Source organism: Gadus chalcogrammus, chromosome 13 (assembly GCF_026213295.1).
Source record: "Gadus chalcogrammus isolate NIFS_2021 chromosome 13, NIFS_Gcha_1.0, whole genome shotgun sequence".
NCBI lineage: Eukaryota > Metazoa > Chordata > Actinopteri > Gadiformes > Gadidae > Gadus > Gadus chalcogrammus.
Window position 1 is genome coordinate 16,038,451 of NC_079424.1, and position 16,907 is coordinate 16,055,357.

General features: G+C 43.1%; 2 protein-coding genes across 6 annotated transcripts in view; both read left to right on the forward strand.

The window, feature by feature from the left end:
- The first annotated feature begins 1,379 nt into the window (after positions 1-1,379).
- Positions 1,380-4,478, forward strand: setmar (SET domain and mariner transposase fusion gene). Its single transcript, XM_056605888.1, has 2 exons — positions 1,380-1,570; positions 1,953-4,478. The coding sequence occupies exons 1-2, from the start codon at positions 1,466-1,468 to the stop codon at positions 2,745-2,747; spliced, it is 900 nt and encodes a 299-aa protein (XP_056461863.1). The 5' UTR covers positions 1,380-1,465; the 3' UTR covers positions 2,748-4,478.
- Positions 4,479-10,984: 6,506 nt separating this feature from the next.
- itpr1b (inositol 1,4,5-trisphosphate receptor, type 1b) overlaps positions 10,985-16,907 on the forward strand; it is a 95,157-nt gene continuing 89,234 nt past the window's right edge. For all 5 annotated transcript variants that reach the window (XM_056605398.1, XM_056605399.1, XM_056605401.1 and 2 more), the window contains exons 1-3: positions 10,985-11,159; positions 12,010-12,123; positions 15,023-15,093. In XM_056605398.1, the coding sequence (XP_056461373.1) occupies positions 12,032-12,123; positions 15,023-15,093 (163 nt within the window). In that variant the 5' untranslated portion in view covers positions 10,985-11,159; positions 12,010-12,031. The remainder of the gene's footprint in view (positions 11,160-12,009; positions 12,124-15,022; positions 15,094-16,907) is intronic.

The window sequence follows — 16,907 nt, forward strand, 5'->3', positions numbered from 1 at the left end:
GTACTAAACTAATGGAATGGATTCTACAACCGTGAACCGATGAACATCGCTGGTTAAGACTCACCACACAGATCACACAATCAATTAAGGATTCATGGGGGGCAGGATATTGTTGGGGTTCGGGGGTAAAAAACGATTTGGGTTCAATTCCAAATGTCTACAAACTTCCTTGAGCCATCCTTGAGCAAGATGATGAACCTCTTCCTGTTCCTGAATGACATGCATCTGAAAATTCGCTGGATTAAAGATCAAATATCCCTTGGACGAAGAAAATACAATCTATTATGTGTGAAAGAATACATTTAGACTTTGCCCTAACCTTTTCTACTGTGCTTTTAAACAAGTGAATGCCTCTTGCGTGCTGAATATTATAGTCTTGTGATTTGATAAATATGTAATACCTCTGATACCTCAACCCAAAGTGACTTTCTCAGCCGGGAAAAGGAGCAGAGTGGGCCAGAGGCAGGTGGATGAGCCTCAGTGTCTTTAGTATCTGTTGTTCCTTTAAAGTGCCAGCCGAGTGACCTCCGTGAGTTCATCTCCCCAGCCACCAGAGTGCAAACCTCCCCACATAAATTATACATGAAGAAAAAACTCAACATCACAACAAGGTCAGACCGTCTCAAAAATGTTAATAGCCGGAAAGTGATTGTTATTTTTCAGCCGGAGTAAAATAATATTTTTAAATATATATTGAATATCTTGGGCAAAAGGAACTGAGCTGGTACAGCCAACTAGAGACGGAATTAGCAAGTTAATGAACTCTTCATTGAAACATAACAACACTTGCCTGACAATAGCATGCATGACATTTTGTGTCATCCATTTTAAAGGGAATAACAAAGGTATATCACTCTGCACGAAGAGTCTTGTCATGGCTAGCAGGAAGGGTCCCTCATAGTCATATTATTGCCTATCGGGTATTTTATTGTTAAGAAGGGATACTGGCTAATAAAAGGAAGAATGATATCTTCCTGGATGCATTGTCACTGCAGAGGCATGCATAAATATCACTCGCTATTCTGTGATGATTTGAAAAAATAAAATCAATGTATGTGTGTGCGTGTGCGCAAGCACGCGTGCGTGTGTGTGTGTGTAATTTCCCATTGGTTATACTATTTAGATTGAATCAAATGTCTAGAGCTTTGCTGCCATCTGCTGTCTATCCTTCCTGTCTATGGTTTCCCGTGGGCTGATTTACTGACATTACTGGCAGGAGAGAGTTGCAGGAATATACATCCGTGTTTCAAAAATCACATTATTCAAGCTGGTCTTGAAAAAAACTCAAACCATACGTTATTACGCGCCAAGTAGGCTACATTCATTGGTATTCTTCATTGGAAATTGTCCTTTTACTTTGAAAGAGCTGTACCGGATGTTTTTTAAATTTCTCTCCCACTACCTTCACATTCAACTTCCCGTAGCAAACGATGCTACTACAGATAATACATAATATTCGGCAGTTATGCTTTTTCAAAGCGCATGTGTTGTCGATTTGAGTAAAGGTCAGGAAAATGTTCCGATTACAATAGACGGAGATTTTAACCAAGTGGAATACCCTGCATTTCAGGTAATAGGGCTTTTATAATCTACATCCTTTAGCTTAAGAAGTTCAACCATTTAAAATAGTTATTCGTAACGTTATTTGATTGAAATAAAATCATTACATATCTATGTCTCAGTTGATGTCCGAGAATGATTTTCTGATTAGGCCAAAATATCGTTAAAATCGTGTTCATAGTTGAGTTCAGCCATCCGGTGGCAGCACAGCATCACAGGATATCACCACTAGAAAAGTCTGACAATAAAAGTTGATAAAAGTTATAATCTGAAAACTTGATCTATGCACATTTAGCATAACTACAGAGCTTAAATATAATGAGTTGTTGAAATGACAATTTAGTTAATAATCTATAGCTGTTGTCCCTTCTTATAATTAACATCTTCTTCAGTATTCACCAGGAAACGTACAGGGACCAGGCTGTGAAATTGACCCAGGCGAAATCACCCTCCCTGGCTGCTCCTGCCTCAGCCAGTCCTGCGTGGATGAGAGCTGCTCTTGCCTGAAGACCTACGGGCAAGCCTACGACAGCTCTGGCCTACTCCTGGACCGCTACATGGCGGACGGCGCCTACTGCGCCCCCGTGTTTGAGTGCAACGCCCTCTGCGCCTGCAGCGAGGCCTGCTCCAATCGTGTAGTGGAGAGAGGCCTCGGCTTCCGCCTGCAAGTCTTCCTCACGAGGGAGAGGGGCTGGGGGGTGCGCACCCCTGAGCTCATCCACCAGGGGTCGTTTGTGTGCGAATACGCCGGGGAGGTGATCGGCCGGGATGAGGCCAGGCGCAGACAACTCTCCCAGGGGCCCGGGGACAACAACTACATCATAGCGGTCAGGGAGCACGCAGGACCGGCCTCCGTCACAGAGACCTTCGTGGACCCGGCCAGGGTCGGGAACGTGGGACGCTTTCTGAACCACTCATGTCGCCCCAACTTGGTGATGGTGCCCGTGCGCATGCATTCGGCGCTCCCCCACCTGGCGCTGTTTGCGTGCCGGGACATCTGTTCCGGCAAGGAGCTGACGTTCGACTACTCCGGCGGGGGAAGCAGAGATGGAGATACGTCGAGGGGGAGCCAGGCAGCTATTGAGGCTAGTAGGACGCATGGGCTTCAGAGGAAAGCATGTTACTGTCGTGCCCAGAACTGTTCTGGGTTCCTTCCCCTGGACACAAGCGTGCTCTCTAACTTGTGACCAATGGAGCACCCTGCAGAGCAGCTGTCAGGATCTGTCATTTGCACATTTAGGTCACTTGATATGAATCTTGACCTTGTTTCAGTGTGGTTTGCCGATATGTTTTCAGTAATGGCTATCAAACATCTATTGGCTATATTAGCTTTAAGTAACACACTGTTGTACAGATCGTGGTCAAGAGACAATCTTCGGCTAGGTACAAAATATTCCAGAAAATAAACAAAAAATAACAAAAGTTTGACCTGCTATATTCTGTTATGTGTCTGCTTCTTGAATTATATTTTCTTTTCAGACATCAGAGAATCCTCTATCTATATAGGGCAGGTCGTGCTGGAATCTAAAGGCCTCTATGTTATCTTCCCCAGGGCAACTATGGTTTTCCTAATGCTGTATCCGACAGCTTGACCGTCAAGGTATATACTTTTATATGCATAGGTATGGATATTTATTCCTACCGATTTGCATTTCAAATTTCAATGCCAAAGTCAGGTTTCAGACACTGTGTTGCTTTTTTTTTTCAAATCAAGTCCCCTTGAAGACATTCTCTTGTATCCAATGGTGCGCATACCCCCAGAGAGTCTTTAGCAATTAGCAAAAGACCAGAGGGTGTTGTTTTTAATATAGCAACCAGTTCTATTCCCTCATCAGACGTGGGGCCAAGGTGTCCCAGTTTACTGTGACCGTTCTCGGATCAGAACTCTCTCTGATCAAACTGCTCCCTTTCCACACCAGACCTGCCTTCCTCTTTATTAATATCCACATCTGGGTTAATTGCGAGCGAGACCGCCAGAAATGAGACCAAGGGGGCTGGCAGTTGGATGGGAATGCAGAGAGACCTCATAGGGGGGGCTTGATGGAAGACCGGGTCGTAGCTCTCTAGACCCTGGAGCACATAAATGCTTTTATTATTTTTAAATTTGAGAAATAAATGTTAATAAAAATACATTAACAATTTTGTCTAATTCTTCCACTATTTATAGATAATCTCTTCACACTACCAGCCTACTCATTTCTGATTATTAAAGTTTTTCTGGTTGTCACCTACGTTTTTCCTGAATGGTGGTCTACTGCTGTATATACACGTCGCATGAGGAAGGAGATTCCACAGCCCAAAGAATCCACCCTTCCTCCAACAAGAATCCCCGTACCTAATCCGTGACTCATGCCGTTTGTAAATTTGCTTTCACTTCGAATCCCCATAGCAACGCATTATGTGTACAGTAGGTGATTGGACGTCGGCTGTTCACAGAAGGCTGTGGGGCTGCGTTTAGGAGCCCGGCTTGAATTGCAGTGCCTCCTCTCTTGGTCAGTCACCTAGCAACCAGCCGTTGATCACACAACGGTGGACTTCCTCCTTGTGGGGACATTCATACTGGGAAGAGGAACACAAAATCCAGATGTCTGGATTCAGAGCAATGTTGGATTAGATGAGGCTCTTCTCTGTTTGTCTTTAAATATGGGAATCGTAAAGGGTTTATTATGTATGTTGCTTAAGACATTGTTCATCCATCCAATGTTAAGTGCAGTGTTAACAAACATTGTATATTGTTATCAGAATCAGAATTTGTTTGCAGGTGATATGAAGAATAATATTAAAAAAATTACTGTGAAGTGTTGAACTGTAGTGGATATACAAAAAATATATATTAAAGAGGCAATCTTGAATATTTAGTATTTATCGCTGAATGAGGTAAGACACTGATGATTGATCCTATGGCCCACTGATTAAAGCCCTTACATTTGCAGTATAATGAATGTGAACTTTTGTTTCGCAGTGGCCGACACTTTAACTATCTCTTGGAAAAATGACTGGTTAGGTGTCGCCGAAGAGAAGGAAACGGAAATCTTCTTGATTGCACTACAATGAAAACTAAAATCTATAAATTACCTAAACTTGTTACATTCAATTAATGAATCTGTCGCTTTTATCCAAACTGAAATACAATTAGTGCAATCAACACCCAAGATCCAACTGGGAAACTGCAATAATCATGTCAAAAATATGCAAATATGCAGCCAGAAAATGAGGGTTTTGCATCATGAAGAATGGGGCTTAGAGGTATTGTGTGAGTAACTAGAGAGGAAATGAGGGCAGTAGGTCTTTCTACAGTCGGAGCATTTGTCCAATACAGGGGTCATCGCCAAGAAGCCGTGAACAGACGTGTGGGGTAAAAAGGTTGAAATAAAGGGTGGCTCTATGAGCTGTCTCACATGGGACACAGCTGAGGAAGACAGTGTGAATATCCCAGTTTGAAGGAAGACTCTACTTCTGTATTGTTTCATGTAAGCACAAGCTGAGACTGAGAGGAGTAGACTTGGATATATTTAGCGATTCCAATCAATCATAACTTTTTTCAATGCAGCAGACTTAGATTTAGGATTCCCAAATCCTTTAAGGATTGTCTTTAGATAGGGTTTATTTAGCTTCAAAAAGAGAAGTTATTTTGTGGTTATTGTAAAGGACCACATAGAGATGGTTTCCAATAAACCTTCCCCACCTGGATGTACTCAAATCTTTTACTGCCAGTTTATGATTCAGTACTGCAAAACTCATAGTACTTCTCTGGTAGTTGTTACATTGTGGCATCCATTCGATTCCATCTGATGCAACAATGCTAGATTACACAACGTTTCAAACGTTATCACAGGATTTGATTGACGTTATCACTGGATTTGATGGACGTTATCACTCGTTATCAGTCCCATGCCGTCTATTTAATCAACTGACGTCAATGTTCGAAACGGATGCTTGTGTGTTCTGAAAGTTTTGTGCCATATAGCTGAGGTTGTGAATTCACATGCCGTGTGTCTGTTAGTCATGTATTGTTTCACCTCCAGAAATAAGCATCTTCATCACACAATTATTTTTTATACCAAACAGGGTGATCAGCATCATATGGCTGTCACCTCTCCAGAATGGTGTCACCTCATTTATTACATTTATTTTCGTTTTGATTTTTATCCATTTATTACATCTTATTCCAGTATTGTGCACTGAATGATATAATACTTACTGGATATGATACACAAAAATAAACTGTGTTTCTAATGTTTTTATAATAATAGGCCAATTATTTTAGAACACGGTTATCTCTGCAAATACTTTGTACTCATTTATTCATACCAATTTATAATTTGACTGCAAACAAGGTCCAACTCACTTTCGAGTAATAGAGGTTTTAACCTAGAGGTGCACTGGGAAAGTGAGGACAGAAGTCTCTTTCTCTCTCTCTGTCTAACATAATCCCAAGGGGATTTACCTTTAAAGCAGATTAGTGAACACAGACTCACAAACTCTCCAGGGTCACACGGGTGAGCTTGCGATTTTGATGTCTCCTCGGTGAGGAGTGTGTCATGTCTGATGTGCTCAGAGTGCTACGGTCTGTGCCCCTAACTTATTTTTCCAACTGGAATTTGATATATATCTGGTATGTCAGTGTGATTCGTGGCGGTGATATTCTGTAGCCACATGAGGGATAGAAGGTTTAATGAAGCTAAACTGCTGCTGTCAAAGCTGTTTCAGTTGATCTGCTGTTCAGACGACTGCATGATAATTGAAACAGGTTTTTATTCATTCCTTCAATCAAAATCCCTCCTAAAACATAGTAACACAGTTACATTTCATGAAGAACTGCTTTTTAAGTTAAGTTCATTATAAAAATCCACCTGTCATAAACAGTTACCGGTAACATTTCAATTGGTAAATGAATCATTTCACACTTCCTAAAATCACAAGGCCTATTTAAACCATTGCTGTGGTTGATCTAATAAGACTATTTCCTTGGGGAATAGAGAAGCCATTAGACGGGTGTAATTATCTTTTATTTTTAGTGAGGCAGATCTCTTCTTCATTGTAGGGCGCAGAACCCATGCCTGTTATCCTGGCTGTTTCGCATGAGATTAGACGGCTCCTTTGGTGGGTTTATCTCGCGAACCTAGATGGGACAGACACTCTGTTGGGAAAGTTTATCAACATGTTCACCTCAGATGTTTTGGGCTCTAAACCTCACCCAATGTGTAGAAGAGATGGGACCATGCAGGGTTTTCAATGCCATAGCCCAGTAGGTAGCACTTACCTGAAGTAGGTCCCCCCCTTCCCAAACACCACCCACCTACCCCAACCCTTCCTGACTCCCCATCTCCTCTCCTCTTCCACCGCTAGACTACGGACAGGAAGTTCCACTCCAACAGGGAGAATCTTGCCATTTTTCAGAAACTAAACTGGTCTTAGAATCATAGGTCAAGTTAAGTGGATGTTTGAGACTGCCCATTCAGCCGCTTCTAGAGCAGAAATGAACATCAAATGGTTGGTCAACTACCCACTTCTATATAGAAGTGGGTGATCATGTTATATATGATGATGTTGTGGAAGGTGAAGTCAACTAATCATGTACTTCTGATCTGAAAGAAACATTGGTTTCAAAGCTGCGCTGGAGGTGTGGACCGTGGAAAAAACTAAATTTAAAGGAACCTCTTGTCCCAGTGTTAAATGGACCAAAATAAAACCGGTTGACCTCTTGACTAGAAATTATTAATCTGTTGAAAAATATGATCAACTTGGCTCATGGTTGTAGAGCAGGGGTTCTCAAAGCTTTGACAGCTGAGGGCCAATTTAGGAACCCAAAATTTGACTGAGGGCTGCCAAAGGCTAGAAAATTAGGTGGAAAACGCCGTCAGCATCCCAGTGGTTAGAAAAAACCTTGCACCGTCAAGTGAGGTCTAAATCACGAAACTGAGGTTCATCCTGTCAAAGTAATGTACAGTCGGATTAAAACAAATGTATTATTATATTTATTATATGTATCATTATAACAAATGTAACAGGAGTTAATTGAAAGCTAGATAGTCGACTTTTATCTTTATATTTATTTATTTTTGTTTAAATTAATATTGATATAATAAGAATATATATATATTTTATTTTTAACTTACATCTGTATGTCATTGCGGGCCGCCAGGAATGTTTCTGCGGGCCACCATTGGCCCGCGGGCCGCACTTTGAGAACCAATGTTGTAGAGAGTGAACTCCACCATTTCAGAGGAAGCCATTGGTGGATTCTTGCTTATCAGAATTTGTTATTGGCTAAGCTACAGGTGAGTCACCTCTCGGCCTCCTTATGATGCACTCTTCAATGTTAATCTCCATGAAGATGGATTTAGTGGTGTATGCTACTACACACTGACATATACAAGGAGAGAAGATTAATATCGTGAACATTCCTGCCCACACATCCCTATTGCTGGAAAGGAAAAGGCTTCCTGCATATGCAAATTTGTGTGAAAATACATGTGCATACACTCACACATACATGCACAATCATTCACACGTGGAAGAAATAACCCAAAAAAACGTGCAAACACAACAAAGGCCATTACAATTAGCCAGCAGATTGTACATTGCTTAAATGGTGGATGCTTTGTTATTTAGCTGTGTGGGATGGCGTAAAGCCTCTAGTTTTACGTCTTTAAGGCTGCAGCTAAACCCCTGTTTACGTTGAGAGGCTTGGAGGGAGGAGTGGTTTCCTTTTACACTCCTGGCGGGTTTCTTCCCATAACCCCGAAGTCAGACAATCTCCATACTTGCGCACTATTCAATCTCTATTTAGAATGGGGCGTCTGGCTACAGTCACCGCGGCGTACACTTTTGGACAGCAGATTCCAGAACCATGATAAGGTTTCTTACATTGGAAGACATCATGGGATCACAATTAATCACTAGACAATGACCAAAGAAAACATTACTACCCACATAATTAAGAACATTACAGAAGCCTTTGCTTCCAAAAAGGAGGCGGTCATTGAAAAGATATGTTGCGCGAAGTACCTGCCCTATGTAATATAGGTGAAGGTCAGATTAGGATGTTAAAGAGAAAATATTTAACATGGCTAGCACAGCTTCCCAGTTATTCTCAAGAAACGTGACAACTACAAACGATCACCGTTGAAGAGCTGATCAATAAATGTTGTTCCATGAACTGTAAAACGATTCAAACTGTTATTGACGGCACAGAGCATTACTAGCATAAATGATCGGTTGAATATAAAGCCCTCTTTTTATGCTGCTGCAGAACAGGAAAAACTCTAGCAGGTCCAACGTATCCATGACAACAGAGAACTCATGATGATCTGAATTTGACTTTAGTGACATCATCTGAATGGAGCCGGGAAAGTATATTTTGGGCCCTGGCTTGTCACTCAGACACATCTGTGGTCTGAGAAGTTTGAGACGCAACAACCTTCCCTATTGAACCCATTCATCCATTCATGTATTAGTCCATCCATCCCTCCATCCATTTACTGTTCACCCCTCCTATCTATTTTCCATCCATTCATCCATCCACCAAACCATCCATCCATCCTTCCTTCAATTAACTCATCCACCTCTCTGTCACTTTCCCTTTCAGTTTTTTATGAGACCACCCCACAAACAGACACACACACACACAATCAGAATCAGAATCAGAAAAGGTTTATTGCCAAATACATTTACACATATTAGGAATTTGTCTTGGTATTCGTATTCAATGCGCACGATCTTAACAAACAATAAACAGTAAACAATAAACAATAAGCAATTATTGAATAATATGTACTGAAAAAGATAAGAGTAAATAAAAAAAACAAAAAAAAAAACAGAGATACTCTATATACATATACATATGCACCGTAATAAGATAAGAAGTTAAGATAAGATGACTGTGGGTGTTGATGGGGGAAGGGGGGGTAGCGTGTCAGTGTTGGTGGGGGTCCGGGGCCGTTGTTGATGAGGCCAGTTGCAGACGGGAAGAAAGGTTTTGGTCTTGACAGACCTCAACCTCTTACCAGAGGGCAGTGTTTTAAAGAGTATATGTCCGGGGTGGGAGGGGTCCAACATGATCTTCCTTGCACACCTCAGTGTCCTGGAGGCATGCAGGTCCTGGAGGGACGGCAGGTTGCAGCCGATCACACACCCGCACACGCACACTCACACGCACACGCACACGCACACGCACACGCACACGCACACGCACACACACACACACAAACTTATTTGTTCATATTTCAACACATTATGTAGTGATGACTTATCAGAAGTGATGAAAGGAGTAGGTAGTACTTGCCTTGGGCCTGTTTCCCGACGATATTGATCACCATGAGGCACTTTATTTAATCAAAACTAGAATGCAAACTGATGTTCCTTAATGTGTTTGTTTAGCTATCATATGGTTGAACACAAACAGCCACATTGGTTTGGTTAACACCAGGATCATTATCTGGCCTTAATCTATCATTTTCATCTGGGACTTCAGTTCAATGTGACGTATGCCTTATAAATATTTCAGTGCAATGAGGAGATTGTGCTCCAATTACAGAAGTAGACGACTGGCCTAGCGTGATTTTAATGGGGCGGCTGCAAGGAATTTAGATCACTCAAACTTACGGGATCAAAACTAGCAATCAAAACTTTGCAAGAACATTGAAATCCCCCACTGGTCTGCAAGCTCATGGCATGCTGTCAAAATAAGCTTGACTTGACTTCAAAGTGAATAATACCAAACAGGCTACTCAAATCCTGCAATACTCTTAAGACCACTCTTTGTTTCTCTATCCTGTACTCTGCTGCCTGAGTTGTTTAGGACGAGGTGGACGCTAATCAAAACACCTTCCTCATTGTGTGAAGGTGCTGTGGAAGGAAATGTCCAGGGGACCTGACAGGTCCCATCGGAGGCAAGAACAGCATCTGGCCTGGACAGTCCCCGCACAGCATGACACCCCATGGTTTCTGGCAGTAGGCCTATGCATCATTCTTATGACATAAAAGTCATTGCAAAGAAAGAAAGAAAGAAAGAAAGAAAGAAAGAAAGAAAGAAAGAAAGAAAGAAAGAAAGAAAGAAAGAAAGAAAGAAAGAAAGAAAGAAAGAAAGAAAGAAAGAAAGAAAGAAAGAAAGAAAGAAAGAAAGAGAGACAGACGGCACACGTGACTGCCAAAACCATGTGACTTGTGTACATTGTGGACACGCATCCTCGTGTGACAAGCATGATGCCACATGGTTCCAATATAGCTTATTCCGACTATTGCATACAGTCAATCGAGTCATAAAGAGAAGGAAGACTGTAAGGAAAATATATTTGTAATAAACTCGATTTTATTATTCATACATTTTACACGACAAAACTACATTTCCCAAGTAGCTTAGCAGCTGTGCATATACTCATGAAGAGGGCGTTCCCTCGCTGAGCATGTGGAGGAGGTAAGAAGAGGATTGAAGCTGAGGACAGTCAGCTGTCTGAGATACGGCGCTAAAGACTTCTCCACCTGGACTTTCACATTCACGACCATGGGATTTATCCGGGGATAGCGCGGTGTGGAACTTAACGTCTGTTCGCCCAGTCTCTCGCATCTTGTTCTTTCGTCGTTCTCCTTTGCGCCAGGTAAAACATTCCCCCATCGCATTCACTTTTCTGCCAGGGCATTTTTTTCATTGAACAGCATCCCCGTTGAGGAAATATCCATCCGTGTTATTAATGTTGCTGCTCGTTTTTAAAATGACATTGGCAGAAATAGATGGCACACACAGGTCCATTTTCCGATTAAACACAGCTGGATGCTCAATGCAACTTTTACACACCAGTCGCCTCAGGACCCTATAAGCGGACAGTGCTATTTTGTGAACAGAAACAAAGGTTAGGCTTACGGGGACACTTGATTGCAACAATAGTCAAACCATCATTTCAGTTCATCAGGAAACCTTTGCTACTATATAGTGTAGTCCATAGTATCAAAACTTGTATCGACTCTGAGCTGATTAATGCTGTATAGCAGCAATAAGTGGGCCTAACTCATCTTATTGAACCATCATTGAGTGTCTAAAATAAGGCCACTGTGTTTCTTAGAAATTATTCATACACCAGAGCGGGTTTTCCCTATGTTGATGGCATGTAGAAGATAAGAAATGACCCCTTTCAATTGGGGAAGTGTCTTCTTGTTAGTTGATTCAGAGAGTGGATAGTGCTACGGTTAGTTTGGTCCATTGTATTGCTGTCACACTAAAAAGGGTAATAACTGTGTTTGCAGCTTTTATCATTCACTTGTTTTGTTTTTGTTTTCAATGCTTTTTCCTCCACACTATTGTCTTCTGGAATAACATAATTTGATACCGCCCTATCAAACCTTTTAAAATTCTGCTTATGCTGCCTTGATTAATTAATACAAATAGAGTGTAGTTTGCTGGATACTTGTTCACCATTCCGACCTGTCGTTGTGAAACCCTCCCTCTCTCAGGTGCTGTGGGAGGAGGGCAGCCATGTCGGACAAGATGTCCAGCTTCCTCCACATTGGGGACGTCTGCTCCCTGTATGCCGAGGGATCCACCAGCGGCTTCATCAGCACTCTGGGGTGGGTGTGGGTTGTTTTTGTGTCTGTCTGTGTGTGTGTGTGTGTGTGTGTGTGTGTGTGTGTGTGTGTGTGTGTGTGTGTGTGTGTGTGTGTGTGTGTGTGTGTGTGTGTGTGTGTGTGTAAAGTATTTTCAAACACCTCATCAGGCTTTGTAATCCAGCCTCGATAAGATGGTTTGTTGCAGTCAGATATTCGAACCTTCCGGTCACAGCCATCTGCAAGCGATCACTCCCTCCAGATTACATTCAGCTCTGTTTAGGAGATGTTAGGGTGGGCTGCTCCTCGTATTGCCTGGGGGGGAAGGCTCCATGATCCTTGCTCAGATTGGAGTGTTTCACTAATACATGTTGACCCTTCATGAAAATGATTCTCGTAAGATGCGTTGATTGGCAGAAAAGGCTGAGTAGTGTAATATTGGAGTATTGGAGACCCTCATCGTTTCAAAGAAATGTCACAAATCCATCTTTATCTATCTATCTTCATCTATGCAATGATTTTCAACATTCGCTTTTTTTGTGTTTTGCGTTTCTTTTGTGTTTTGTGTTTTTTTTCTCCAAATATCTCAACAGATATTTTGTATCTTGCCTTAGTCTGGGTATAATACACTAGATTGGTGCATTCAGTCCTGTATTCAAATGTTCCCCTGAATGACTTGGAAAGTGGTTGTTGGGCTGGTGAATGGAATAGTGGGAGCATTCAGAGTGGTCGAGAATTATTGAATGAAGGGAAGACAGAGGACGGTCTAAGGAACGATTCAGTCTAGTGGCTGGGGTGTTCGACACTCATCGTCCACAGTCTAGTCAGCTTGGAGCAAGATGTGCCCAGACATCCACTTTCATGTCACTCCAAGTCTTCTTTCGATGACAAACTCTTCTGATTGACCTCATTGTAATAAACCCTGTAAGTATTGTGATAGTTTGCCAAAGGAGTCTTTTTCAAACCCTGTTTTCTAAGATGCTTGTCGCTCTCACAATCTAAGACAATGGAATGTGAGAATGTTGACATGTTCTTCATGGATGACATCATCCCGCCACCTGCTCCCCCAACCCCCCCCCCCCCCCCCCCCCCCCCAACACCGATCGCCACGGCCATCAAAACACGTCGTCTGGTATGGGCTGAGCCGTGCCTTTTACATGCTTCTTCCTCCTCTCTCGGCTGGACCCCATAAGTTGATTTTAAATGAACATTCCTTCCTTCCTTCTCCCAACTCGTAATTGTAGACCATCAGGTCCAAGTTTATTTTAGTTGCAGGAAATCTTTGAAACCCTTGATATATGAAATATGTTCTTAAAAATAAATCTGTCTTTCTGGAGGCCAGCCGGGCAGACCATCTTGGCTCTTGTTCCTTACATTTATGGTCTCTCGTCAGGTGCTCCAGACTCCCTCCTTTTCCTTTCTCTCGCTCTCTTTTTCATTTTCTTCACATGTCTACGCCCATTGATTTTCTACTCCCATTGTGGAGACAAGCACCTGCTTCGCCTTTTCTATCTCTGTCTCGCCCTCTGCCTCCCTGTCTCTCTTTCAATGTGCCTCAATCTTTTCTACCCATAGTTTTTGCTCTCTCCCATTGTGAAGATAAGCACCACTGTTACCCTTTCCCCCAACACACTTCCTCCCTCCCTCTCCTCCTGTTCTTCTCCACCTAATTATGCTTCATCATTAGCTGCCACTCATCACCACTGAACAACCCCCCCCCCCCCCCCCCCACACTTCCACAGAGACGAGACCTTGTGTGCTCACTATTTGGGTTTGTGTGCGTCAGTGCGCCACCCATGGCAACGCGTGTGTGTCTGTGTGTGTGCGTGTGTGGGTGTGGGTGTTTTGTGTACGTGTGTGTGTGTGTGTGTGTGTGTGTGTGTGTGTGTGTGTGTGTGTGTGTGTGTGTGTGTGTGTGTGTGTGTGTGTGTGTGTGTGTGTGTGTGTGTGTGTGTGTGTGTGTGTGTGTGTTTTGGTCAGCAGGGGCTGTTTATGGATGCCCTGTAAATTCTACTTTTACCACTATAAATAACCACAGCGCATGGCCCCCCCTCCTCCCCCTCTCCCTCCCGTTGATTTCCGAGGTGCTTGAACCAGGGGGGATGGGGGGGGGGGGGGGGGGGTGACGATGTGCCTGTATAATCAGACACCTGGGTTGGACCGTGTCCCGGACTGGACAGCCCTCAAGGTCTCTCTCTGTCCCCTGCATGCTTCCCGTCCCCTTCCTCTTCCCGGGCCATCCGTCCCTCAGTGTTTGAAAGGAAATGACATCCGATCCGCACTCTCTCCTTCAGATACAATTAAGCCGCGGCTGGCGTGCGTAACGCAGTGATTAGGCTTAAAGCCTTCCTTCCTCCCAGGGCTGGGGAGCGGCAGTCACATACAGCGTGTGTCAATGTACTGGTCTCTTTTTTTTCCTCGTAGGTGAATTGCATCACAACGTTGCCTCAGGAGTGCCGTGCACATCGCATGCGCTATAAATAGATATAGCTGACTGGACTGAAATCTGGAGTCGGTTGCCAGCAACTAAAACTGTCATTGTTATGTTGTAAGGATCCTGCCGGCGTCAGGGGAGTCATACCTGAATGTCCTTGCTAAATAGCCCATTTGTAAATGTTCCCAGCACCTCCCCTGTCCCTTGTGAATGTACTGCAACTACCTTTTTATAAAGGTCCATTATGTATAATTTTGTTATTACCTCTTAATGACACATATGTCTATGTCTGCTATCAATGGACAATATTGTCCGTCTTGCAGGCGTCACGTTGTATCAAGTCTCCGCGGGAGTTGCAACATAAGTGTACCAGCCAAATAACAAAGAAGAGGAAGTTAGGCACTGCTATGTCTGGGTTGAACCAATGAACCTATCGCTGACGGACAGTTGTGATGGTTTGAGTGACACTTGTGTTTACTTCCCCCCCAGGCTGGTGGATGACCGATGTGTGGTGCAGCCGGACACCGGGGACCTCAACAACCCACCCAAGAAGTTCAGAGGTGACGCTAAACGAACGTGCTGTCTTTGTATACGGCTACACTTATATACAAACCGCCATGGAATGTAACGGTTGCTGTGTTCGTTTTTTTTTGCATGTTTAAATATTTGAATGTTCACGTGACGAGAGGACACAATGAGCATCTTTCAGGAAACAACCTTGATGGTTACAGCATCAGTAGATATGAGGGGAGGGGAACCAGCCCCTGCAGACTCCATAGCCCACTTGAAGAGGCTTCCTTGTGTATCTACCCTGCCCTTGTGTATTGATCAATGTGTTTCTGACCATTAGGCTTCTCGACTGGAGGGGTCTCTGTGGAAACAGGGCCCTGTGGCCATGCCTCCGCCTCATGATTAATTGACTAAACTTATCAACCACCTGTTGCCTCGCGGAGAGGGAGAGAGAGAGAGAGAGGGAGAGAGAGAGAGGGAGAGAGGGAGAGAGGGAGAGAGGGAGAGAGAGGGAGAGAGGGAGAGAGGGAGAGAGGGAGAGAACACTAGCTAGCTAGCTATAAAGAGAAGAAAAATAAGCAATATTTCCTGATTTAACTGGTGTCATTCCAATGTACGGGTCATATGGAGGCAAAGAGGCGTCCTCACCGAGCAGATGTGGTCCAAACACATCCTTGGAAGGATTTGTGAATTACTTTGTTAGTTCTTAAGGGAAATAAGGTTAGCTTCCGCCAGTCTGCACCACTTGAAACCAGTTTTGGAGATGAGGTTGATCTTTTATTTTATTTGATCAATTTGATTCTAATAGCCTTGTTGAACTTTATTCAGCTGATTAGTTGTTGTCTGAAGTGCTTCTATTCAGCTTTTAACCGGTAAACAAAAAGCACTTTCACTATGGACTGTCACAAGCACTTTGTATTGCGTTTTGCTACTCTGTTCTATTCTCAATGTACTTAGTCCAATATATACGTTTATTTTACATGCTCTCTTTCATTGTATTCGGTGAATTATAATTAATGCAATACTAAAGATATTCTATGCCTGCAGCGCAAAATGGCGCTGTTACCTGCTACCCAAAAATGTACTCTCCCTACCACCAATGTACGTACTCTCCCTACTACCAATGCAAGGAAAATGATTGATTATTTTATTCTCTCTTCTTCACAATGAAAATAGGAACTGGGTCAAGGGCCAATATGCAGCAGTCCAAAGGAATGCGACAGAATAGACCAGTAGCCTGCGGTATCTCAAAGGAAAACAATGTGTGTTACACGGTTAAGCTTGGCCTGGCTCCATATCTGGCCAATTTATGAGAGGTGTCTAAAGTGCTCGGGACTTAACACTGTTAGCGGCACAGCCAAGACGTTGCAGAGCAGGTTAAGTGCCCATTCATCTACCTGAATGATAACACACCTCTGTTATAACACGCCATCATTGAATATATTGCACGTCCCTGTGATGTTGCACCTTCTGCGCAAATCCATGCAGTCAGATACTTTAGTTTTTAAGCCAGATGCTGTGGAGTGGTGGGACTTGGATAGAAGTTTTCTTTTACCGGGCGCGCCGCAAATGAATTTGGGAAGGATGCAAAGCGAAAGTAGTGATCTTGTCGGACTCTAACAGAGCCATTTGCATGATATGCAAAGCGTTGTTGCGGTGTGGGCTGTACAGGTTTTGAATGTTGTAATATGACGAGGACTACAATGGCTATTTAGTGTTCTCCCACTGTTCCAGTTTCTGTTGTCACAAAAAGAGGTGTTGAAGAAGGGGCATTGTCAGTATTATGATCCACATAAGACCTTGCTGCTGTGGATTTAGAGACATGCTGTAGGCCTAAAAATATCTATTCCCTAGCCCAGGGTTG

Excerpts from the sequence above, each read along its gene's own strand:
- setmar (XM_056605888.1), top strand. The coding sequence starts at position 1,466 with ATGCTTTTTCAAAGCGCATGTGTTGTCGATTTGAGTAAAGGTCAGGAA. Across the intron at positions 1,571-1,952 it reads TGGAATACCCTGCATTTCAG|TATTCACCAGGAAACGTACA; the intron begins GTAATAGGGCTT and ends CATCTTCTTCAG.